At 44.5% G+C, this 24057-nt stretch overlaps 1 protein-coding gene across 5 annotated transcripts in view; it reads left to right on the top strand.

The window, feature by feature from the left end:
• GATAD2B (GATA zinc finger domain containing 2B) overlaps nt 1-24057 on the top strand; it is an 83786-nt gene that overhangs the window by 54681 nt on the left and 5048 nt on the right. For 3 of the 5 annotated variants that reach the window (XM_049634996.1, XM_049634995.1, XM_049634994.1), the window contains exons 2-6: nt 14934-15269; nt 20500-20629; nt 22571-22702; nt 22992-23123; nt 23495-23665. In XM_049634996.1, the coding sequence (XP_049490953.1) occupies nt 14935-15269; nt 20500-20629; nt 22571-22702; nt 22992-23123; nt 23495-23665 (900 nt within the window). In that variant the 5' untranslated portion in view covers nt 14934. Of the gene's footprint in view, nt 1-12708; nt 15270-20499; nt 20630-22570; nt 22703-22991; nt 23124-23494; nt 23666-24057 lie in introns of those variants that run through there. The other 2 variants (XM_049634992.1, XM_049634993.1) reach the window with 1 other exon arrangement.

Below are 24057 nucleotides of genomic sequence, written 5' to 3' on the forward strand. Positions count from 1 at the left end.
CTCCTCCTCCTCCTCCTCCTCCTCCTCCTCCTCCTCCTCCTCCTCCTCCTCCTCTCCCTCTCTCTCTCTCTCACACACACACACACACACACACACACACACACACACAAATAAATTCTAAAAAAAGTTTTTTTAAAGATATGTTTTGATAAGTATGATATTCTGGGTTGTCACATTTTTTCTTTTACTCACTCCCTGTTGCATTGTTTCCAACAAGAAATCTGACGTCCTTATTTTTGCATAACGTGTCTTCCTTTCCCTCCCCTGTCCCGGCTGCTTTTAAGATTCTGTAGTAGTTCTGGGCAGTTTAATTATGATGTCCCTTGGTATAGCTTTCCTCATGTTTCTTGTGCTCAGGGTTTATTGAGATTCTTGGATTTGTAGGTTTATAGTTTTCGTTGTTAATTTTTAGCCATTATTTATTCATATATTTTTTCTGTCCACTCCCATCTCCTTTCTCTGAGGGACTCCAGTTACCTGTATATTAGACTGCTTAAAGTTGTCCCCTAGTCCCCTGATACTCTTCTTTTTCATTCTTTTTTCTATCTTTTTTTTTTTTTTAAGTTTTTTTAAGTTTGTTTATTTTTTGAGAGAGAGAGAGAGAATGAGCAGGGGAGGGGCAGTGAGAAAGGGAGACAGGGGATCTGAAGCAGGCTCTGTGCTGACAGCAGAGAGCCTGATGTGGGACTCGAATTCATGAACCATGAGATCATGACCTGGGCCGAAGTGGGACGCTTAACTGAATGAGGCACCCAGAAGCCCCTTATTCTTTATCTGTCTTTGATTTGGGGTGATTTTTATTACTAGGTCTTCTAGTTGATTAAATCTTTTTTCTCTAGTAACTAATCTATTAATATCATCCATTGTGTTTTTTAACATCTTTATTGAGGTACATTTTACCTGCCACAAAATTCACCTATTTCGAGTGTACAATTTAATGGTTTTAGTATATTCAGAGTTGTGCAGCTATCCCCACAGTCTAAGATTAGAACATTTTCATCACTCCCAAAAGAAACCCTTGACCCATAAGGAGACATTCCCCATTTTGACCCTCTCTTCAGCTCTAGGCAGCCACTAGTCTTTCAATTTGCATAGATTTGCCTAGCCTGGATTTTTCATGTAAATGGAATCATACAATATATGGCCTTTTGTGACTGACTTCCTTCACTTAGGTAATGTTTTCAAGGTTCATGTATGTTGTAATTCTTCTTTTCTTTCTTTATTTTTTTTTTTTAATGTTTATTTTTGAGGGAGAGAGAAAGCAGAGTGTAAGCAGGGGCGGGGAGGGGCAGAGAGAAAGAGGGAGACACAGAATCCGAAGCAGGCTCCAGGCTCTGAGCTGTCAGCACAGAGCCCGATGCGGGGCTCGAACTCACGGACCACGAGATCATGACCTGAGCCAAAGTCGGACGCTCAACTGACTGAGCCACCCAGGCGCCCCGTAATTCTTCCTTTTCTTTTTCAACTTTATTTATTTATTTTGAGAGAGCAAGCACTAGTGGGGGAGGGGCAGAAAAAGAGAGGCAGAGACAGTGAATCCCAAGCAGGCTCCATCCACACTGTTAGCATAGAGCCTGATGTGGGGTTCAGACTCACAAATTGTGAGATCATGACCTGAGCCAAAGTCCGTCAGATGCTTAACTGACTGAGCCTCCCAGGTGCCCCTTTATGTTATAATTCTCTTTTTTTTTTTTTAAATGTTTATTTATTTTTGAGACAGAGAGAGACAGAGCATGAACGGGGGAGGGTCAGAGAGAGGGAGACACAGACTCTGAAACAGGCTCCAGGCTCTGAGCCGTCAGCACAGAGCCCGACGCGGGGCTCGAACTCACAGACCGCGAGATCGTGACCTGAGCCGAAGTCGGCCGCTTAACCGACTGAGCCACCCAGGCGCCCCTTATAATTCTTACCAGTACTTCATTCCTTTTTGTGGCTGTGTAATATTCCATCGTACAGATCTACCATATTTTGTCACTGGGTGGGCATTTGGGTTGTTTCCACTTTTCAGCTATTATGAATAATGCTGCTGTGAACACTGATGCACAGATTTTTGCATGGAAATAATGTTTTCAGTCCTCTTGGGTGTATACCTAGCAGTGGAATTTGTGGGTCATTGGTAACTGTACATTTAACTTTAGGAGGAACTGCCAAGTTCTTTGCCAAAGTGATTGTGCTGTTTCACATTCCCACCAACAGTGTGTGAAGATCCCACTTTCTCTATGTGTTCCCAGCACTTACTTTTTTGTGACAGCCATCTTTCTGCAGCTTCACCTCTGTGGTCCTCTGCCCTTCTTGCAATCTAGCTGCCTTTGTCTTACTGCACCCGCGTCTCCATTACTTCAGCTTACAAGATGCCTCGCTCTGCCTCAGGTCCCCCTGCCTGTACCATGTGCTTGAAACTCTCAAGACAAGAAATGAGGGCAGTTGGCAAGCTCACCTCATTTGCTTCTGGCTCCTGTGGGATCCTGCCTTTGTTGCCTGATGTCCAGTGTCTTGAAAACGCTCATTTTGTGTATTTTGCTGGGGGGGGTGCGGGGTGGTGGGATTTGTTATTTCAGGTGGGAAGTTAAATCTAGCCAGCCGTGTTAACGCCATCTTGGCCAGACGTGGGCTTGGCATCATTAAATATCAGCAAATTGATGCCTAATTGTTGAACTGGAGAATGGGTCACTAATCTTTATATTTTTCTTGTGGTGTTCCACAGCAGTTAAATAAACTAGAGCTTCGTGCATTCACTTGGATAAATTTTAAATATTAAAAAAAACTGAATATTGAATAGCAAATGAAAAAGATATGTACAAGCACTACTTTTTTTTTAAGTTTATTTTGAGGGAGAGAGTGAAAGTGAGGGAGGGGCAGAGAGAGAGAGAGAGAGAGGGAGAGAGAGAGAGAGAGAGGGAGAGGGAGAGAGAGAGGATCCCAAGCAAGCTCCACACCATCAGCACAGAGCCCAGCGTGGGGCTCAAACCCACGAACCGCGAGATCATAACCTGAGCCGAAGTCAGGAGTCCAGCCCTTAACCGACTGAGCCACCCAGGTGGCTTAACCGACCGAGCCACCCAGGTGCCCCTACAAGAGCTACTTTTTAAACTATAAAAACTCACAAACTATACTGTATATTATTTAAGGATATATATATAGCAATAATCTTATAAAAATGTTCATAGAAATGATAAATCCATCATAATGCCCCTGGGGAGAGAAGGAGAAGAGAGGGTAGAGAATGGTTTGGACATGAAGTTACACAAAGTGCTTCGACTGTATCTGTAGTGTTGAATTTCTCTCTTTGCCCTCCCCTGCTCTTGCTCTCGCTCTCTCAAAATAAATAAAGAAATTTTAACAAAAAATGGGGAAAAGACAAGAACAGAGAGTTTTCACAAAGGAGGATTTACATATGGCAGATAAACACATAAAGAGATAATCAACATCATTAGCCATTAGAGAAATGCATGTGAAAACTGTAGTGAGATACCACTCCAGAACTCTCAGAGTGGCTGAAATAAAGAATGAGGGTAGCATCAAATGCCGGTGAGGATGTGGAGAAACTCAACTTCTCAACCACTGCTTACGGGGACATGTGACGATGTAACTACACTGGAAAACGCATTAGTGGTTTCTTCTGAAACTAAACATTGGGGCAGGTTAGGCATTCAAGTCTTGATTTCGGCTCAGGTCATGATCTCGTAGTTCATGAGTTCAAGCCCCGCATTGGGCTCAGGCCTGCTTGGGATTTTCTCTCGTTCTCTCTCCCTCTCTCTCTGCCCTTTCCCTACTCATTCTCTCTAAATAAATAAATAAACTTTAAAAATTTTTTAATTAAACAGTAATCTGCCATATTACTGAGTAGCCACTCTCTTAAGCATTTACCCCAGAAAAATGAAAGCTTACGTTTCTGCAAAAACTTGTGTATGAATGTCCATCACAGCTTTATTTGTTATAGCAAAAAAAAACAAAAACAAAAACAAACTAGAAACAACTCTGTTGTCCTTAAGCAGGTGAATAAATAATGGTACATTCATATATCATGGACTACTAGTCAGCAATAAAAAGAAACAAACTGTTGGTATGTGCAACAACTTGGATGAATCTCAAGAGAATTATACTAAAAGCCATTTTTAAAAAGCCAACCTCAGGGGCACCTGGGTGCCTCAGTCAGTTAAGCATCCAAGTCCCGATCTCTGCTTAGGTCTTGATCTCAGGGTCGTGAGTTCAAGCCCCATGTTGGTTTCCATACTGGGCATGGAGCCTACTTAATTAATTAAAAAAACAAAAACAAAAACAAAACCAACCTCCGAGTTGTATACTGTGTGGTTCCCATTATATCTGTGAAAAGATGAAATTTTCGGTATGGAAAACAGATTGGTGGTCATCAGGGTTTGGGATGTGGTTTGGAGGTGGTAAAAGGGTGGATATGGTTATCAAGTGGCAGCAGGAGGGGCCCTTGAGATGATGGAAGTGTTGACTCTAATGGATAAATGCACCTACAAATGTTGGTAACATTGTGTAGAATGAAATAAGCACAAGTGAATCCAAGTAAACCTGGAGAAGATGTATAGATTAAATGGGACTCCTGGGTGACTCAGTCGGTTAAGCGTCCGACTTCGGCTCAGGTCACGATCTCACAGTTCGTGAGTTCGAGCCCCACGTTGGGCTCTGTGCTGACAGCTCAGAGCCTGGAGCCTGCTTTAGATTCTTCTCTCCCTCTCTCTCTCTGCCCTTCCCCCACTCATGCTCTGTCTCTCTCTCAAAAATAAACATTAGAAAAAAATTTTTTTAGGGGTGCCTGGGTGGCTCAGTCAGTTGAGCATCAGGCTTCAGCTCAGGTCATGATCTCACAGTTTGTGGGTTCAAGCCCTGCATCAGGCTCTGTGCTGACAACTTAGAGCCTGGAGCCTGCTTCTGATTCTGTGTCTCCCTCTCTCTCTCTGCTCCTTCCCCACTCATGCTCTGTCTCTCTCTTTCTCCTTCAAAAATAAACAAAAACATTAAAAAAAATTACAAAAAAAATTTTTTTAAATAAAAAGTCTTTAGATTTGGGGGTACCTGGCATATGACTCTTGATCTCAGGGTTGTGAATTCAAGCCCTGTGTTGGGTGTGGAGATTACTAAAAAAAATTAAGTTAAAGTCTTCAGATTAAGGCAAGTATTAGAATTCATGAGAAGGGTATATTTATTTTATATACAGTAAAACCCCGGATTGCGAGTAACTTGTTCTGTGAGTGTTCCGCAAGACGAGCCAACATTTCTAATAAATTTTAACTTGATAAATGAGCGATGTCTTGCCCTATGAGTAGTATGTCACACCAAATGTCACATGATCACAACTAATGGCCCCCTTGCAGAAAAGCTTTGAAAAGAAAGGCAGTGAGAAGGAGATGATTATGGTGGAAGTTAAGGAAATCATCAAGAAGTACAAACAAGGTATACAAGTGACCAAAATTGCAAGATTATATAAGAAGTCGATGTCAACCATTTGGACAGTATTAAAGAAGAAATAGGGAGCCAAGTGCAGCAAAAGGAGTCACGAGATTATCAAAGCAACGGCCAGGTGTTCTGGAAGATGTAGAAAAGTTGCTTCTGATTTTGATAAATGAGAAGCAACTAGCAGGTGACACTGTGACCGAGAACTTTATCTGTGAGCAGGCAAAGGCCTTGTACACCGACCTCATAAAGTAAACTGCCAGGTACGTCAACAGTAAACAAGCCTTCAAAGCAAGCAGGCGATGGTTTGATAACTTTAAGTGGCATCTGTAGTGTTGTGAGGCACACAGAGACTTGAGTTTGGACACTAAGGCAGCTGAGGTGTTCGCTACCGAGTTCCAGAAGCTCACAGCTTCTGAGTGTTACCTGCCAGAGCAAGTTTTTAACTGTGATGAGATGGGGCTTTTTTGGAAAGAGATGCCAAAGAGGACGTACATTACAGAAGAAGAGAATGTAATGTCCGTCACAAGCCCGTGAAAGACCGTCTCGCCCTCTTGTTTTGTCCTAATGCAAGTGGGGATTTCAAAGTCCCATCCCAAGAATCCACAAGCTTTCAAGAAATGCAAGGTGCAGAAGAACCAGTTAAATGTTCTCTGTGGGTCCAACAGCAAGGCTTGGGTCACTCGTATGTTGTTCGTTGAGTGGATCGATGAGGGCTTCGGTCCTGCGGTGAAGAAATACCTTTTAGAAAAGAATCTGCCACCCAAAGCCTTGCTGGTTATGGGTAATACTCATACTCAGCCTCCAGGCTTTGAGGACGACTTACTGGAGGAATTCGAGTTCATTAAGGTCAAGTTCCTTCCTCCCAACACCATTCCAGTCCTCCAGCCCATGGATCAGCAAGTCATTTCAAACTTTAAAAAGCTTTACACCACAGCACTACTTCAGGGATGCTTCAAGGTGACTGAAGGAACAAACCTTACCCTCCGAGAGTTTGGGAAAAATCGTTTCCACATGGTGAACTGCCTGAAGATCATGGATAAAGCCTGGGATGGGGTCACCAAGAGAACCCTCAGTTCTGCTTGGAGAAAATTGTGGCCTGGTTGTGTTCTTGGACTTGACTTAGAGGGGTTTGCTCGTGAACAGCAGCCGCCAGTTGTCGATGAAACTGTGTCCTTGGGGAAGACCAGGGGACTGGAGGTGAATGAGGACGACGGTCGGGAGCTGGTGGAAGAGCATGGCCAGGAGCCGACACCGACAAACTGATGGGTCTGCATCGCGAGCAGCAGCAAGAGGTTATGGGGGAGATCTCGTCTGCAGGGGAGGAGGAGAAAAAGGCCGAGGAATCCCTCACTTCAGATGAGATTAGGGAGATGTGTAAAATGTGGGGAACAGTGAAACATTCTGTAGAAAAGCACCACCCAAGTAAGGCTGCAGCCGTGCGAGCGATGAATCTGTTTAATGACAATGCAATGTCCCATTTCCGTGAAATCCTCAAAAGGATGCAAAAGTAAGTGTCATTGGATAGGTTCCTTGTTAAAGGTGCACGAAAAGAAAAGGATTCTGTTCAGCCAACAGATAGGAATTCCACTAGTGATAGTGAAAGTCTTCCTACCCAATAACCCTCCTCTCTCTCTTGTCTCCTTCACACCAGCCATGAAGGTTTTCAAAGGTAAGTGTAGGTTAATTTGTTCATTTTTCTTTATATTTTGTATTTTCTTTATTATTTTGTATTACAGCATTGTAATCATTTTTATATGAATATTTTTTGGTTGTGGAACAAATCATCTGAGTTTCCATTATTTCTAATGTGGAAATTTGCTTTGATATACAAATGCTTTGGATTACAGGCATGTTTCTAGAATGAGTTATGCTCGCAAACCAAGGTTTTACTGTATATCTTACACATACGTGTGTATTATATATAATATATAAAATATATATTATGTATAAATATATAAAACATATAAGAATGAGTATATATATGGGTGTATAATATTTTAAGTGAAATATTTTCTTTTTTTTTTTTTTTAATTTTTTTTTCAACGTTTTTTATTTATTTTTGGGACAGAGAGAGACAGAGCATGAACGGGGGAGGGGCAGAGAGAGAGGGAGACACAGAATCGGAAGCAGGCTCCAGGCTCCGAGCCATCAGCCCAGAGCCCGACGCGGGGCTCGAACTCACGGACCGCGAGATCGTGACCTGGCTGAAGTCGGACGCTTAACCGACTGCGCCACCCAGGCGCCCCTTAAGTGAAATATTTTCATTTCTACTTAGAGTTTTTAAACCAAAGTATTTTATTTATATTAATTTTTTTATGTTTACTTATATTTGCGAGAGAGAGCACATGCATGCATGGGCCAGGGACAGAGAGAGAGGGAAAGAGAGAATGCCAAGTAGACTCTGCACTTTCAGCGCAGAGCCCAACGTGGAACTCAAACTACCGAACCGTGAGATCATGACCTGAGCCAAAATCAAGGGCTGGTCGCTTAACTGACAGCCACCCAGATGCCCTCAAAATATTTTTAACTTTTTTTTTAAAGGGATACCTGGTTGCCCCAGTTGGATAACCATGTGACTCATGATCCTCTGGGTCATGAGTTCAAGCCCCATGTTGGGTGTAGAGGTTTTTTGTTTTTGTTTTTGTTTTTTTTTTTTAAAGTAAGTTCTGCATCCAACATGGGGCTTGAACTCATGGCCCTGAGATTAAGAGTTGCATGCTTCACTGACTGAGCTAGCCAGATGCCCCAGAACAACTTATTTTTATGTGTTAAAGAAATACTGTTTACTTTTATGTAACTACAGGCTTAAGTTTTATCAGTTTTGAAAATTGGGGTTTTTCTAACTTAACTGACAAAAGTTTTCTGTTATCCTGTGATGTGATTTAGTGCGAGAGCAAATAGAAAGGGCTCATGCATTGCCTAGTGCACAGCAGGCATTCGGTAGATGTTAGTTCAGTTTGCTCATCCCTCCAGCCTCTTCTCTCTCGGGCTCCTCTGAGTCTTTGCTGCAGACCTGATTCTGGTTTGGCGCTAACAGTAAGATGGAAGCGTGACAAGCGTGGGTCTAGAGCCGTGTTACCATCTGGCCGTTCTTGTTTTCTATAACAGCAGCAGATTTAAAGCTGGGCATTTTGGAGGGCACCTGGGTGGCTCAGTCAGTCAAAGTGTCAGACTCTTGATTTCAGCTCAGGTCAGGACCTCACGGTCATGCAGTCGACCCCCACATTGGACTCCAAGCTGGGTGTGGATCCTGTTTAAGATTCTCTCTCTCTCTCCCTTTGCGCCCCCTACCCTGCCCCTTGCGCGCGTTCTCTCTTGCACACTCTCTCTCTCTCTCTCAAAAGATAAATAAAATAAAGCTGGGCATTTTTGTGCTATAATTGTTGGACATAATTAACTACTGTCTTCCTGGAACTCTCCTTTAGTTTGTTGATATGTCTGGTTTTCCTGGTTTTCCCCCAGCCCTCTGGCTATTCCTTAGTTTCCTCTGACCAACCAACCCTTAAATGTAGGTATTGCCTAAGGTTCTATCCTTGGCCCTCTTTTCGAGTGATTATATATTCATTTTTTTTTCTGGGCAGTTTCACTTACTGCCCATACATTACTTCCATTACTTCCATTACCTCCTCTACCTGTCCAAATATTTATCTCCGCTCTGGCCCAAGCGCTGGCTCTTCTGTTTGTTTGCCATGTATCCACCTGTTTTTTGGGTATGTCCACCTTGACTTCACATGGCGCTTCTGACAGTTTTCCATTAAGATATTTTCAGTTTAGGTAACAGAACAGAAAACCTAGCTTATACTGGCTTAAACATTAAGGGAGTTTATTGGTCTGTGTAACTGGAATCCAGAAAGTAGCTTCAGGGCAGTTTGATGTGGCTCAGCTGTGTGATTAGCTCCCATCTCGGTGTTCTGCTGTGCGCAGTGTCTGCTTTATCTGCAGGCCGCCTGCCTTCCCTCATGGTCACAAGATGGCTGCCAGCAGCAACATGCCAGGACTGCATATGTTCACACTCACATTCTGGAGAAGAGACTATAGGAGCTGGGGACTGAGATTTAAAAGTCAGGGACGATTCCCAGACTGCTAACTTTTGCATCTAGAGGAATTCAGTCCTCTTCATTGAAACATAAAGGCAGAGAAGATGGATTTCTGAGAACATCCAAATCCTTACTTCAGTTACATGCACATCTGTCTCCTGTTGGGATGAAATTGTTAAAAGACAGTGACCTAATCCTTTTTCACCTCAATTCCTAACAGCTTAACAGCTAACCCTATACCTGGCACATAGTATATATACATAGTATTTGTGGGGGATGATAGACGGATATGCACATTCACGAATACCCAACCTTGCTTCTCAAAATTACCCAGCTCTGATACATCCCTCTGTATAATGGATTCTTGAAGTGAGCTACACCTGCACTGGGATTCCACATTCACTCTGTCTAAAGCTTTGCAGTCTTGGGATACTTGATTTAACATTTTCCCAGCTGTAAAGTAAGGCTGATACCACTTGCTTAGTAACTTGTTAAGGAAATTTAAATCACACATGGTAAGTGCCTAGTAGTGTGTTTGGCTTTTAAGTAGGTACTTAAGAAAGATTAGCTGTTATCATTAGCAGCCCAGAAGAAACAAACAAAAAAACTGGGTACACATTAAACGGCAAAATACAACATTTATTTTACAGGAAATTACTTTTTACTTTATTTTAAGTGGGCTCCATGCTAAATGTGGGGCTTGAGCTCACAACCCTGAGATTAAGCATTGCACTCTCCACTGACTGAGCCAGCCAGGCGCCCCTATTTTATAGAATTTTTGTTTGGCTTTTTGGATAGGAATTTTTGTGTGACAAGTTTACATTGAATATTATTTTCACAGCTTTATGGAGTAGAATTTAAGTTTATGGTTTAGTGATATATTTTTTTTTTTTTTTTTAGTAAGTATACAGAGTTGTAAAGCTATTACCACAATCCAGGTTTAGAACATTTCCATAACCCAAAAGGATCTCTTGTGCCATTTTTAATTTGTGTTACATTGGATTTTTTTTCATTGTGGCAAAATATACGTAACAAAATTTACCATTTCCCCCCTTTTTTCCCTTTTTGTTTTCCTTTTCCTTTTTAATTTTTTCCCAAAATTTAACATTTTAACCATTTTTAACTATATAATTCAGTGGCTTTAAGTACATTCACATTGTTGTGAAATCGTCACCACTGCCCATTTTAAGAACTTTTTCTTCACCCCGGAGACTCTGTTCCTGTTAAATCTTAGCTCCTCATTGCCCTTTTGCCACCCCCAGTCATGGGTAGTCTCTAATCTACTTTCTGTCTCTCTGAATTTGCCTATTCTAGGTACCTTATATAAGTGGAACCATAAAATATCTGTCCTTCTGTATTTGGCTTACTTCACTTTGCATGATGTTTTCAAGATTCATCCATGTTTCATTGGATTTTGAGACAGGCCCAGCTATGAACACATAAAGTTGGAGCTTACAGTAAGATCAGTAAAGTCAAGAATGGGCAAGGAAAATTTGATCAGAGTTCTCAAACCATCTCTTGGGAAAGATTAATTACCTTAGACAATCAAATATCTGGTTCTGGTTTCTTCCAACTTTCAGTATATCCATTTATTTCATTAGAGTATGATAAAAGGGAATTATCTGAGCAGTATTCAACTGTTTGTATAACCGTTCGAGAAGCCAGGATAATGATGCCTTCCCAAACTTCATTCAACTCTAGGTTATCGAGTTTTGTTGCTTTGTCTTCTGATTTCAGTGCTCACAAATAGAATTTGTCTCAAAACTTAGAACACAGTACCATATTAATTTGCATTTGTATATCTTGCTGTGTGCTTTTCTGGAGTATTTTTTGCATCTAGGTGTATGATCAGTTGAGTAACAGACTTTTCCCACCTACAACTCCCCATGAGATTCTTAGTGGTGCTCTCAGTATGAGGTGTCAATCAAGTTACCTGGAACACTGTTACTGTGGAGTTAGAGCCTAACTCTTGCTGTTCTGTAGTACTGAGCTTTCCAGTTTCCACCTGGGGGTATTTTTCAGAGGTATACCACTTTAGAAATAACACATACCATGGGGCGCCTGGGTGGCTCATTCGGTTAAGCACCAGACTCTTGATTTCAGTTCAGGTCATGATCTCACGGTTCCTGGGATCAAGCCCCAAGTCGGGCTCTGCAGTGACAGCGTGGAGCCTGCTTGGGATTCTTTCTCTCCCCCTCTCTCTGCCCCTCCCCTGCTTGTGAGCACACACATGCACTCACTAAATAAACATCTGTCTCTTTCTCTAAATAATAAACATTAAACAAAGAAATAACACAGATCTTTAGGGGGACCTGTAGCTACAGAATGTCTGTATGTTCTATAACATGTCTGTCTGAAGCTGTTAGAACAAAGAGGATATGGAGAAGTTGGAACCCTCCCCCCCACGCTGCTGGCAGTGACACAGAATGGTGCTGCTGCTTTGGAAAGCAGCCTAACGCTTCTTAATGTTGAACAAAGAGCTGCCACAGGGCCCAGCAGTTCGCTCCTAAGTGTACACCCAAGAGAACTGAAAACATGTTCACACGAAAACGTGTACACAAAAGTTCATAACAGCTTTGTTCATAATAGCAAAAAGGGGGGAAAATCAAATGTCCACCAACTGATAAGTGGATAAACAAGTAGATTATCATTTGGCCATGAAAAGATACCAAGTACAAACACAGGCTTCAAACATGAATGAACCTTAAAAACATGATGCTCAATGAAGGAAGCCAGTCACAAAAGATCATATATATATTGTATGACTTCATTTATATGAAAAGTCCAAAACAGGCAAATTAGGAACAAAAAGTAAATTAGTTGGGGGCAGAGAGACTGCTAATGGATATGGGTTTTCTAGGGGGGAGATGATAAAAATGTTCTAATATTGATTGTGGCAGTGGTTACACAACTCTGAATCAAAACCACTGAAGTATGCACTTTAAAAAGGTGGATTATGTGATGTGTGAATTATGTCTCAATAAGCCTGAGCTTTTAAAAAGAATTAGTGGGGCGCCTGGGTGGCGCAGTCGGTTAAGCGTCCGACTTCAGCCAGGTCACGATCTCGCGGTCCGTGAGTTCGAGCCCCGCGTCAGGCTCTGGGCTGATGGCTCGGAGCCTGGAGCCTGTTTCCGATTCTGTGTCTCCCTCTCTCTCTGCCCCTCCCCCATTCATGCTCTGTCTCTCTCTGTCCCAAAAATTAAAAAAAAAAAAAAAAAAAAAAAAAAAAACGTTGAAAAAAAAAAAGAATTAGGGGCGCCTGGGTGGCTCAGTCGGTTAAGTGTCCTACTTTTGACTCGGGCCATGATCTCACGGTTCATGGGTTTGAGCCCCACGTTGGGCTCCGTGCTGACAGCTCGGAGCCTGGAGCCTGCTTCGGATTCTGTGTCTCCCTCTCTCTCTGCCCTTCCCCTGCTTGCGCTCTGTCGCTGTCCCAAAAATAAATAAACATTAAAAAACGACTTTTTTAAGAGAGAATTAAACGTTACCGAAAAACTCAGAGATATCTAGCTTCTGATTTTTTTTTTCTGATCTCCAAAATGTCTGTTTCCTTTTGTTGAATATTCTTTTATTGGCTACTCTTCTTTTTTTTTTTTTTTTGTCATACCCAGAAAAGGATCAAATAGCTCTTATTTTACTCGTCACTGCAAGAAGGAAGACGCTTCAGAGGGCGCATGGGTGGCTCAGTCGGTTAGGCATCCGACCTCGGCTCAGGTTGTGATCTCACGGTTTGTGGGTTTGGGCCCCACGTCCAGCTTTGTGCAGGCGGCTCAGAGCCTGGAGCCTGCTTCAGATTCTGTGTCTCCCCCTCTCTCTGCCCCTCCCATGCTCATGCTCTGTCTCTCAATAATAAATAAATGTTAAAAAAAAATTTAAAAAAAGGAAGATGCCTCAAGCACATACATATTTTTCTTTTCAAGAGCACCAGTTAACATTTATAGTCTTCTCTGTCCTGCTACTTAAGTCTGTGAATCATTGGGCCTCATGTTGTATCTTCAAGTATAGAGGAGGTCATAACCCTAGGGCATAGAAATTAAATTTTGTTGAGCATCTTCATGGGGTATCTTCAAGCCCCACGTCAGGCTCTGCTGGCAGTTCAGAGCCTGCTTGGGATTCTGTCTCCCTCTCTCTCTGTCCCTCCCCTGCTTGCTGTTTGTCTCTCTCTCAAATAAAAATAAAACTTAAAAAAAAAAAAACAGTGAAATTTTGTTGAGCACCTTCTAAGTACCCACTTTTACAGATAAGATTGAGATTTAGGGAGGTAAAGTAACTTATTAAATATTTGATCTTATAAATGTAATTAGCAGTTTGAGCCTATGTTTCTAGACTCAAAAAATTTTCTTTCCAGTGCCTCGTTGCTATTTCCTACCAGGAAAACAGCCCTGGATTTTAGAGTGTGGAAGAAGTTCTGTATTTAGATTTTGTTAGTGTAAAAAAATCAAAGTGAGAAGGGAAAATGATAATTTTCTTGCCTTTAAGCTGCATAAATAGAGAAAGTATTCCCTCCTATCAGCCTAAACACCTGAGTCTTTCATTAAAGCCAGGTATCTTAAGATACGGAATCTATCTGTATAGCCTTGAGGCGGGTAACCGTGGGCCCTTCTGATTCTTGCTGCTTGCAGACAGTCGAGGCTGCCCATTAAACGCTCTTTGTTTCGTTCAGCTTTCTCTTTTGTCTCCAATGAGATAAGCCAATGAAAGATATGCCTGAGTGGCCCGAGGAACTTCCCTGTCCGTGAAAGAGGTCTTTTCCAGGAGAAGAATTTGGTGTGAGAGGTAAAACCAGTGCGGATGGTTTGAGCATACAGGCACCGAAAAGCAGTCACAAAAGAATGTTTATTTTCTGAGAGATGTAGGCTCTTAATGGACCATCCAGGTGAGTAGCGCGGTGATATAGTCAGGACCTCAACAACTAGAAAACACTTGAGGCTTACTTTCCACTGCTGAAGTTGAGTGGAGAAATCTCCTTTAATACAGGTGTTCTGGGAAGATGGAGTGTTGATATTTACCTCAGTGATTTTTGTTGTTGTTGTTTTTAATTTTTTTTAATGGTTTTATTTAATCTTTAGAGAGGTAGAGTGTGAGCAGGGAAGGAGCAGACAGAGAGGGAGACAGAATCCGAAGCAGGCTCCGGGCTCTGAGCCGTCAGCACAGAGCCCGACGCGGGGCTCAAACTCGTGACCTGTTGAGATCGTAACCCGAGCCGAGGTCGGACGCTCAACCGACTGAGCCACCCAGGTGCCCCTGGCTCGGTGATCTTTGAACTTCCATGTAACGATGATTCTTTTTTGGTAAGATCGACACCACGTGGGGCTCAAACTCACGGCCCTAGATCCAGAGTCACATGCTCTACCGACTCGGCCAGCCAGGCGCTCTTGTGATTCTTCCGAATACCTTTGCCTCCCATCCTCTTTCTTCACGGACCGTTGAAGGGATTGTGTTCCGGTCTCACTTGTATTCTCCTTCCCACAGGATGGATAGGATGACAGAAGATGCTCTTCGCCTGAACCTGTTGAAGCGGAGCTTGGACCCGGCAGATGAGCGAGACGATGTCCTGGCCAAGCGACTCAAGATGGAGGGGCACGAGGCCATGGAACGCCTGAAGATGCTGGCGCTGCTCAAACGGAAGGATCTGGCGAATCTCGACGTGCCACACGAGCTGCCCACCAAACAGGACGGCAGTGGTGTCAAGGGCTATGAGGAGAAACTCAATGGGAATCTCAGGCCTCATGGCGACACCAGGACTGCTGGAAGGCCAGGCAAAGAAAACATCAGCGACGAGCCTGTGGATATGAGTGCCAGGCGGAGGTATGGCTCAGGTCGGCTGCCTCCGGCAATAGGGTCTTCTCATAAACAATGGAAATGGAGTGGAAAAGGAAAGAATTCCAATGAGAGGAGGTGTTTTTCATCCTAAACCTTCTTGAGAGAAAATGTATGTGTGCCATCTGGCTTGACCGTAAATTCCTCTCATTTCCAGATGAGACTCGGTGCCTCGTGTATCTGCTTAGCATACAGAGAATCCTATAGCTTGTGCCCTTAAGATAAAGTGGTCATCTCTGGGTGAAGGAGGCGCCACAAAGCTGGGAATGGCAGTGGAGAACACGCGCTCCACTCTGACCTTACAGCCATTTTAGGAGGGCCTCAGTCTTTTCTTCAGACCATGCTGAGAGGTTTAGAATGTCTGTTACGGAGTCCCAGCTTCTAGTACATCCAGAAGCATGGGGCTGGCTTTTCTCGTGTGAACAGGGCAGTCGTCTTCCTGTGGCAGTCCTCTCCGTTCTTGCTTTGCGTGCGTACCGCCCTCCGTGGGCTCCACGCACGCATAAGCGTTCGTCGTGGTTCACACGCTCAACTCCTGTGCGCCCGCTCTCACACGCACACACCTTCACGGGGCCTCTCTCGGGCATCTGTCAAGGTTGAGTACTTGAAACGGTGGAGCACGTGCCGAGGAGAGGTGCTGGCTGAGCCAGTCATACGTCGTGAGAAGACTCACGACTTCCGAGCCAGTGAGTCACAGTGAGACCACGTTCGCTCTAAGAACGTTCGGTTTGTTAACTGTTCAGATACAGCTGACAGGGCGTGGGAAGTCATCTCTAGTGTCCACTTGCCCTCCCGCTGACCCTGCTGAATTTGTCTTAGGACTGAAGGAGGAGGGAACAGTTACAGCCTCACCTGCGTTTCTTTTCTCCAGATTGTTTGTTTGTTTGTTTGTTTGTTTTTTCTTTTTTTTGTGTAAGCAGGCTTCATGCCCAATGCAGAGCCCGACACGGGGCTTGAACTCATGACCCTGAGATCAAGACCTGAGCTGAGGGGCGCCGGGGTGGCTCGGTCAGTTAAGCGTCCGACTTTGGCTTACGTCATAATCTCACAGTTCATGTGTTCGAGCCCCACATCAGGCTCTGTGCTGACAGCTCAGAGCTTGCTTGGGATTCTCTCTCTTCCTCTTTCTCTCTGCCCCTCCCTGACTCGTGCTTTCTGTCTCCCTCAAAAATAAACATTAAGACCTGAGCTGAGATCAAGAGTCCGACGCTTAACTGACTGAACCACCCAGGCGCCCCCACTTTCTCTAGCTTCTAATGTATACTTATAAGTACTATCCCAGGATTATTTTTTTAAGCCACACCCAGTGAGGGGACATTATTCTTGGTAATAGCATTTAAAACCCTTAGGAAACTTTAGATAAATTCCCTATTGGCCATAAAATAGGAGAAAAATCCTCAGATAGCTTGGAAGCTATATGTAGTGTGAGCTGAATATTATGAAAGTAGATTAATCCTTAGATCCTTTGGGGGGAAAAAAAGAAAGTAGATGAATGAGATCATGCCCCTGAGCAACCCACTTGCCCCATAACTACCCTCCCCGCTCTGGAGCAAGTAACTGATCCTACTTGAATGGGGAGGAGGAAGAGGAGAAATGTTGGACGGATTCCTCACATCCCAAATTGGCCCTGAAAGTGCATTTTTCTTTTTTTTTTTTTTCTTTTTTTTTTTTTTTTATTTTGGGACAGAGAGAGACAGAGCATGAACGGGGGAGGGTCAGAGAGAGAGGGAGACACAGAATCGGAAACAGGCTCCAGGCTCCGAGCCATCAGCCCAGAGCCTGACGCGGGGCTCGAACTCACGGACCGCGAGATCGTGACCTGGCTGAAGTCGGACGCTTAACCGACTGCGCCACCCAGGCGCCCCATGAAAGTGCATTTTTCATAGAAGCACTGTCACACATTTTCGTGAGATCTCACTAGTGCTATTATTGGTATTGTACTAAATAAATAAAGTCTGTATTAAAAAGTCAGACTACCTTGAAAACCCTACCATTGCATTTAATTTTATTTTAGAGGAATGAGCTTTTGAAACTTGGGCCTCTGGAAACTGGGAGCTGTTTTTAATGGTCTCCAGGAGGGGCTCCTGGGTGGCTCAGTTGGTTGAGTGTCCGACTTCGGCTCAGGTCATGATCTCGCGGTCTGTAGGTTCGAGCCCCGCGTCGGGCTCTGTGCTGACAGCTCGGAGCCCGGAGCCTGCTTCGGATCTGTCCGTCTGTCTGTCTCTCTCTCTCTCTCTGCCCCTCCCCCACTCATGCTCTGTCTCTCTCTGTCAAAAATAAATAAGCATTAAAAAAATAATAATTAAAAAAAATAATAATAATGGTCTCCAGGAAAAGGGGGTTGATGTAAACAATCTAGATCCCCATTCTACATGGAAAACTAGGCCCTACTGGCCTCTGTCACTCTTCTCCCCTTTCCCCAGATACACTGACAGTTATTTCTACTTAGCCCCAAGCTTTTTCTAAGAATGAATGGGATTGATAGATTGTTCAGCAAGGAGAGCAACAGTTTCTTTGATATGGACAAAAGGAGAGAATTTAAAAGCAGAAATAATGAAGAGCCCGTGGTATCAGTGATAGCCATATCATAATTGTCATCAGTTGGACAGGTTACAAACTATATGAAATCAGGTGTATGTGAAACCAGCGTTTGCTTATGTTTTGGAATGCTAGAAAAACACAGCAGTTTTCTTTCTATTTAGTTGTTTTTACTACCAGAAGGAGGATCAGGAGGTACACAGCTTTTGGGAACCTGCCAGTCTGAGTCGTGAGTGACGTCAGCAACAAGTCAGGCTTTTAGTAATCTCTCTCCGATGGCTAGAGTTTCATACTTAAGAACGTCAAATGATGTAAATCACATACATGTTTGGGAAAGTGGAAAAATCATTTCTGTTCCTGGAAAGTTTAATAAATGAGACCAGAATCCCAGGTCACAAGTAAAAAAACAAACAAACAAAAAACTTGAAGAATGGGACAAAACCTGGGCCTCACCTGGCCTGTGCTGCACCTGATGTGGGTCTGATCACATCCAGGAGTACAATCTCAGGGTTGTTCTCAGAGACAACTTCCCAGCAAATGCCGCTCATTTCCACAGGCTCCATCCAGGAATGGCTCTGCCTGTCTTGTTGCTGAGCCACCCCGAAGCGGCAGGAGGCACTCATTTGAGCAAGGAGGAGTCCCTTAGCTTCGAGATAGTCTTGATGTGTGTATCCAGCCCTGAACAGAGTGGAAGGAGATTGGGACTGTTGGTGTGAATAAACATTGGAGAACCAAGTGAAAGTAGAAATCTACCAGATCTCAAAATCATTCACCCATGTTGGTGTCAGGGATGGGGGGGGGGGGGGGGGGCAAGGATGAAGGAATGTAGAAATGAGAAAATCACCAGAAAATGAATTCAGGTCAGCTTGACCGTTACTCCAGCATTGTGGGGTTAGGGAAAGAAAGGCTCTTCTCCCTCTAGTGGCTTCTTTTTCTGTGAACCCCACACGCTCAGCTGCCTGGGACCAGTGCTTGTAGAGCAATCCAGACAAACCTAATGGTTTCCAAGACAGTCGTTGGTGTCATTCTGTGCCTCTGTTTTATGTTCTCAGCTAAATTTGGTTTATTTTATTTTACTTTTTTTTTTTTTTTAATTTTAGAGAGCGTATGAGCGGGGGAGAAGGGCAGAGGGGGAGAGAGAGAATCCCAAGCAGGCTCCGTGCTTAGTTTGGAGCAGAACCCAACAAGGAGCTTGGTCCCATGACCCCGGGATCATGACCCGATCTGAGATCAAGTCAGATGCTCAACCAACTGAGCCTTCCAGATGCCCCAAATTTGGTTGATTTTAGTAATTCAGCCCAGTTGAGAAATTGAATGCCTAACCCAACTATCCAGGGTATTTTGTTCAAAGCCCCTGGGCATCCATGTCCCAACAGCAGCTGAGACAAGAGACCCAGAGAAATGGTAGAAAGGCTCTCAGGACTAAAGGTCTGTGGGTGTTAAGGATTTGGGTTTCATGTTTAAGTAAGAACTAAAACACATTGCTTTTAAGTCTGTGTATTCCTAACTGTACTGAAGAACTCAAGGAAGTAGGGTCTGGGAAGATATCTTTGAGTTAAGAAATCAGAGTTAGGGGGTACCTGGGTGACTCAGTCGGTTAATCCAGCACAGGTCATGATCTCACGGTTCGTGAGTTCAAGACCCATGTCAGGCTGTGTGCTGACAGCCCAGAGCCTGGAGCCTGCTTCACATTCTGTGTTTCTCTCTCTGCCCCTCCCCAGCTTGCACTCTGTCTCTGTCTCTCTGAAAAATAAATAGACATTAATTTTTGTTTTGTTTTTTGTTTTTAAGAAATCAGAGAGCTAAAAGATGTGGTCATTGGTTTGGGAAGCTGAGGCATTCGGAATTTCCAGAATTCTGGTCATCCAGCTCTTAGGGAGTGCCATTTTTATCATCTTAGAGAAATAAGTATGATGCTTTTAACTAGCCCCAAAAGACCAAAACCACAATTGTCTAATAAGCGAGAATTGAAATACGGGGGAGCCAATGAGGAGGATTTAAGATTTCAAAGTCGTTTCTGGAGAGTTTATTTTTGAGGGAAGATGCTGAGTACAAATCTGGTCAGTAGATACAGTTTCCAGAGATGCGGTTTAGGAGTTTCGGTCTGCCAGAAGCTGTAGACTTGGCCCGGTCCTTCCCCTCAGGCAGCTGGCACAGTACCTTCTGGTGTCTTAACTTGGGACTGCCGCTGGGGTTGTCCTGTAAGCTCCTCTCTGTCAACCCTCAGGCAGCCAGGGCCGCGCGGTGCAGGGCCGACCGAGCTGCCTCCACGGCAGCGGGCGTTCCGTACCTAAGCTCTGCCCTTGCCCTTCTTCCTCCGCCAGGCTGGCTGTTCCCTGCTTGAGCCTCTGCGTGACTAATGAGACAACCCAAAGGGAAGTGAGATACAGGGGAAGCGTTTAGAGTTTTGATTCAAATGGATGTGATCAGAACACTCACCTCTCACTCCCATTTCTGAAGCCAGTCACCGTGTGTCTGGTCCCTGCACAAGGAATTCAGATGGAGTGCACACTTGCTGAGGATTTGTCACCACTCACATCTTGGTGTCGTCTGTGTCCTAAGATTTGAATCTCCTGAGTGAACTGAGACAGACTTAAGTTCCCTTGGATTTCTTTGTTCAGCGTGCAAAAGAAGTTTTCTTAATTGTTGAAATACCTTAATTTTTTCTTTTCTTATCTAGTGAGCCAGACCGTGGGAGGCTGACTCCCTCCCCAGACATCATTGTTTTATCTGATAATGAGGCTTCCAGTCCCCGCTCCAGCTCCCGAATGGAAGAAAGACTCAAAGCAGCCAACCTAGAGATGTTTAAGGTAAAAAAACAGAGAAGAAAGATAAAATGATTTCTTTCCTCATTTTTGCTCCTGTTTAGTTCCCTAAGAGGCCCAGTAATGTTTTTTTTATAATTTACTTTTTTTTAATTTACCATCTTAATAATTTATGTATTTTTGAGAGCGAGAGAGTGTGAGCAAGCAGGGGAGTTGCAGAGAGAGAAGGAGAGAGAAAAAATCCCAAGCAAACTCCATGCTGCCAGGGTACAGCCCGACACGGGGCTCGAACCCATGAACCATGAGATCATGACCCAAGCTGAAATCAAGAGTCAGATACTTGATCGACTGAGCCACCCAGGTGCCCCTGTAGTTTACTTTTTGAATCTAAATAACTACCCACAGGGGTGCCTGGGTGGCTCAGTCAGTTAAGTGTCCAACTTCGGCTCAGGTCATGATCTCGCAGTCTGTGAGTTCGAGCCCCATGTCAGGCTCTGTGCTTACAACTTGGAGCCTGGAGCCTGCTTCAGATTCTGTGTCTCCCTCTCTCTCTGCCCCTCCCCTGCTCACATTTTGTCTCTCTTTCTTTCTCTCAAAAATAAATTTTTTCTTAAATAAATAAATAACCTGTTGATGAAACTTTTTATAAATAATTCTTAACTTCAAGGGCATTTTATTTATTTACTTTTTACTGTTTTTTTGTTTGTTTTTTTGAAAGAGAGCACGTGCACAGGGGAGGGACAGAGGGAGAGAGAGAGAGTCTTAAGCAGGCTGCACAACCAGTGCAGAGCCTGATGTGGGGTTTCATCTCAGAACCCTGGGGTCACGATTGGAGCCTAAATCAAGAGTCAGGTGCTCAACTCACTGAGCCACTTAGGTGCTACTATTTTTTTTTTTCAAGATTATATTTTTGGGGTGCCTGAGTAGCTCAATCGGTTAAGCATCCGACTTCAACTCAGGTCATGATCTTACAGTTCATGGGTTTGAGCCTGTGTCAGGCTCTGCACTGGTGGTGCGGAGCCTGCTTGGGATTCTCTTTCTCTCTCTCTGCCCCTCCCCCACGAATGCTCGCGCGCGCTCGCTCTCTCTCTCTCTCTCTCTCTCTCAAAAATGAATACATAAACGTTAAAAAATATATATATATATATATATTTTTTTTTTTATTTTTAAGTAATCTCTACATCCAACATGGGGCTCAAACCCACAACCCTAAGATTAAAAGTCTTGGGTTCCACTGACTGAGCCACCAGCCAGGTGCCCTGAGGGCATGCCCTTTTAGAGGGCACTATGAGAATCAAGTGAAGAAGATAGTGTGACAAAGCATATTCAGTATAATTTATCTTTGGAAAGTGAAAACTCAGTAAGTCACAGAAATAAACTCTTGGCTGGAACCACTGTACCCTGGTTCTCATGATGTGGAGAAACTCCTAAGTTTTTATGTGTATCTAGAAGAAACTTGGCTTTTAATAAGTTCCAGAAACAGTGTTTAAAAATTTTTTATGTTTTATTTATTTTTGAGAGAGACAGACAGAGCGCGAGCAGGGGAGGGGCAAAGAGAGAGGGAGACACAGAATCCGAAGCGGGCTCCAGGCTCCGAGCTGCCAGCACAGAGCCCAACGGGGGGCTTGAACTCACAGACCATGAGGTCATGACCAGAACTGAAGTCAGTGCTTAACCGCCTGAGCCCCCCAGGCACCCCTGGAAACAGTGTTTTCAAGAACAGTTCCCTTTGCATCTCCCTTTGCCCCGTCTTCTATTTTGCCAGGAATCTGGTTGATTAGCATTTATGTTCTGTAAGCATCTTCTGAGCACCTGCTGAATCCCTAGCCCTGAGCTAGATCCAGGGACACAGAGACAGTAATCCCCATTACTACTTCTGCTTCGTGTGCAAGATCCAGAGCTCAGCCCTGGAAGAAGAGACCATCTTGCAGGAAGGGGGACTCTGGGTGCCTGCTCCCATAGCTGAGGGACCTCGTGTTTCCTTAGGGGAAAGGCATTGAGGAGCGGCAGCAGCTCATCAAGCAGCTGAGGGACGAGCTGCGACTGGAAGAAGCCCGGCTGGTGCTGCTAAAGAAGCTGAGGCAGAGCCAGCTCCAGAAGGAGAACGTAGTCCAGAAGGTACTGACTGCGCCCTGGAAGTAAGGGGCTGGGTCTGACAGTGGCCTCACCCAGGTAGGTTCAACTGGGTGGCCCATTCTTGTCCAGTTCCGTGCTTTTTAGTTTCTAAGAAGAGTGATTTCTTTTTTTTTTTTTTTTAATTGTAGGCCCTAATCAAGAAAACCTTGATTCCATTTTTCTCGGTTTTCCTTCTGGTCAACAGAAGCTTCACACTGACTGGGGATTTTTAAAGTCCAGGAGTGTACCAGACTTCTGCCTCTGTTTCTTCATTCTGTCTTCTCTCCCCCAGACCCCGGTTGTGCAGAACGCGGCATCCATCGTGCAGCCATCTCCTGCCCATGGGGGACAGCAGGGCCTGTCCAAGCTTCCCTCCCGGCCTGGGGCCCAAGGGGTGGAACCACAGAGTCTGAGAACATTACAGGTGCGTAACCTGCCTTGGGGCCCCGTGTATCCCAGCTCTGGTTTGGGACTTCTGTGACGATCGTAGAAGAACCTGGCCGTGGTAGAGGTGCTGGTGCTGCACACAGTCCCGTTGGTCCCTCCTCGCTGCCTGGCTGTGTGTTACTGGGTGGCACAGTGGGACAAGTAATCCTCCTCTTCCCGCTGTGGTTTTTCTTCTCTGGAGGTTTCTAGCTTAGCCCTTTTTCGTCTAGGAGTAGACAGAATTCCCGACTCTCGCTGTGTTTCTGTTTTTCCACTCGGCTGTGTGTTATAGGCAGTGTTCTCTCTCCAGCATGTTGGTGGAGCGTTTTACCACCTATGACTGCTTCTTTTCCTCTTCTTCCCCCTCAGGGTCACAGTGTCATCCGCTCCGCGACCAGTACCACCCTCCCACATATGTTGATGTCCCAACGTGTTATTGCACCAAACCCAGCCCAGCTACAGGGTCAACGGGGCCCACCTAAGCCTGGCCTTGTACGCACCACAACACCCAACATGAATCCTGCCATCAATTACCAACCGGTGAGAAAGTCCTAATATGGAAACAGAGAAGTCTTTTCTTTGCTTTCCCTGTTGAAAGGACCACAGACCGTACAGTTTGGGACATAGAGAAGCTCTAGGACAGCCAGGGTAATTGTGGTAGAGCTTGTATCGATCGTAGTGCCCAGGGTGGAAGCTGGAGGGACTCCCTGGGAGTAGGAGCGGAGAAGGGAGGCTGTACACGGCAGAGCGGCAGCAGGCTCATACCCGCCTGGAGGAAAGCAGCGGGGGTCAGGGGAAGAAGAGGCCTGAGGATGTGGGCCAGAGAGCATCCCCCGTGCTTGTGTTCCTCCGCCTCCTAGCCTCTGTCGTTCTCTTTTCCCGTGTGCTGGAGTTCTTCTTCATTGAGGTTGGACACCTCGTCCTTTTTTCTG

Source organism: Panthera uncia, chromosome F1, assembly GCF_023721935.1.
Source record: "Panthera uncia isolate 11264 chromosome F1, Puncia_PCG_1.0, whole genome shotgun sequence".
Lineage (NCBI taxonomy): Eukaryota > Metazoa > Chordata > Mammalia > Carnivora > Felidae > Panthera > Panthera uncia.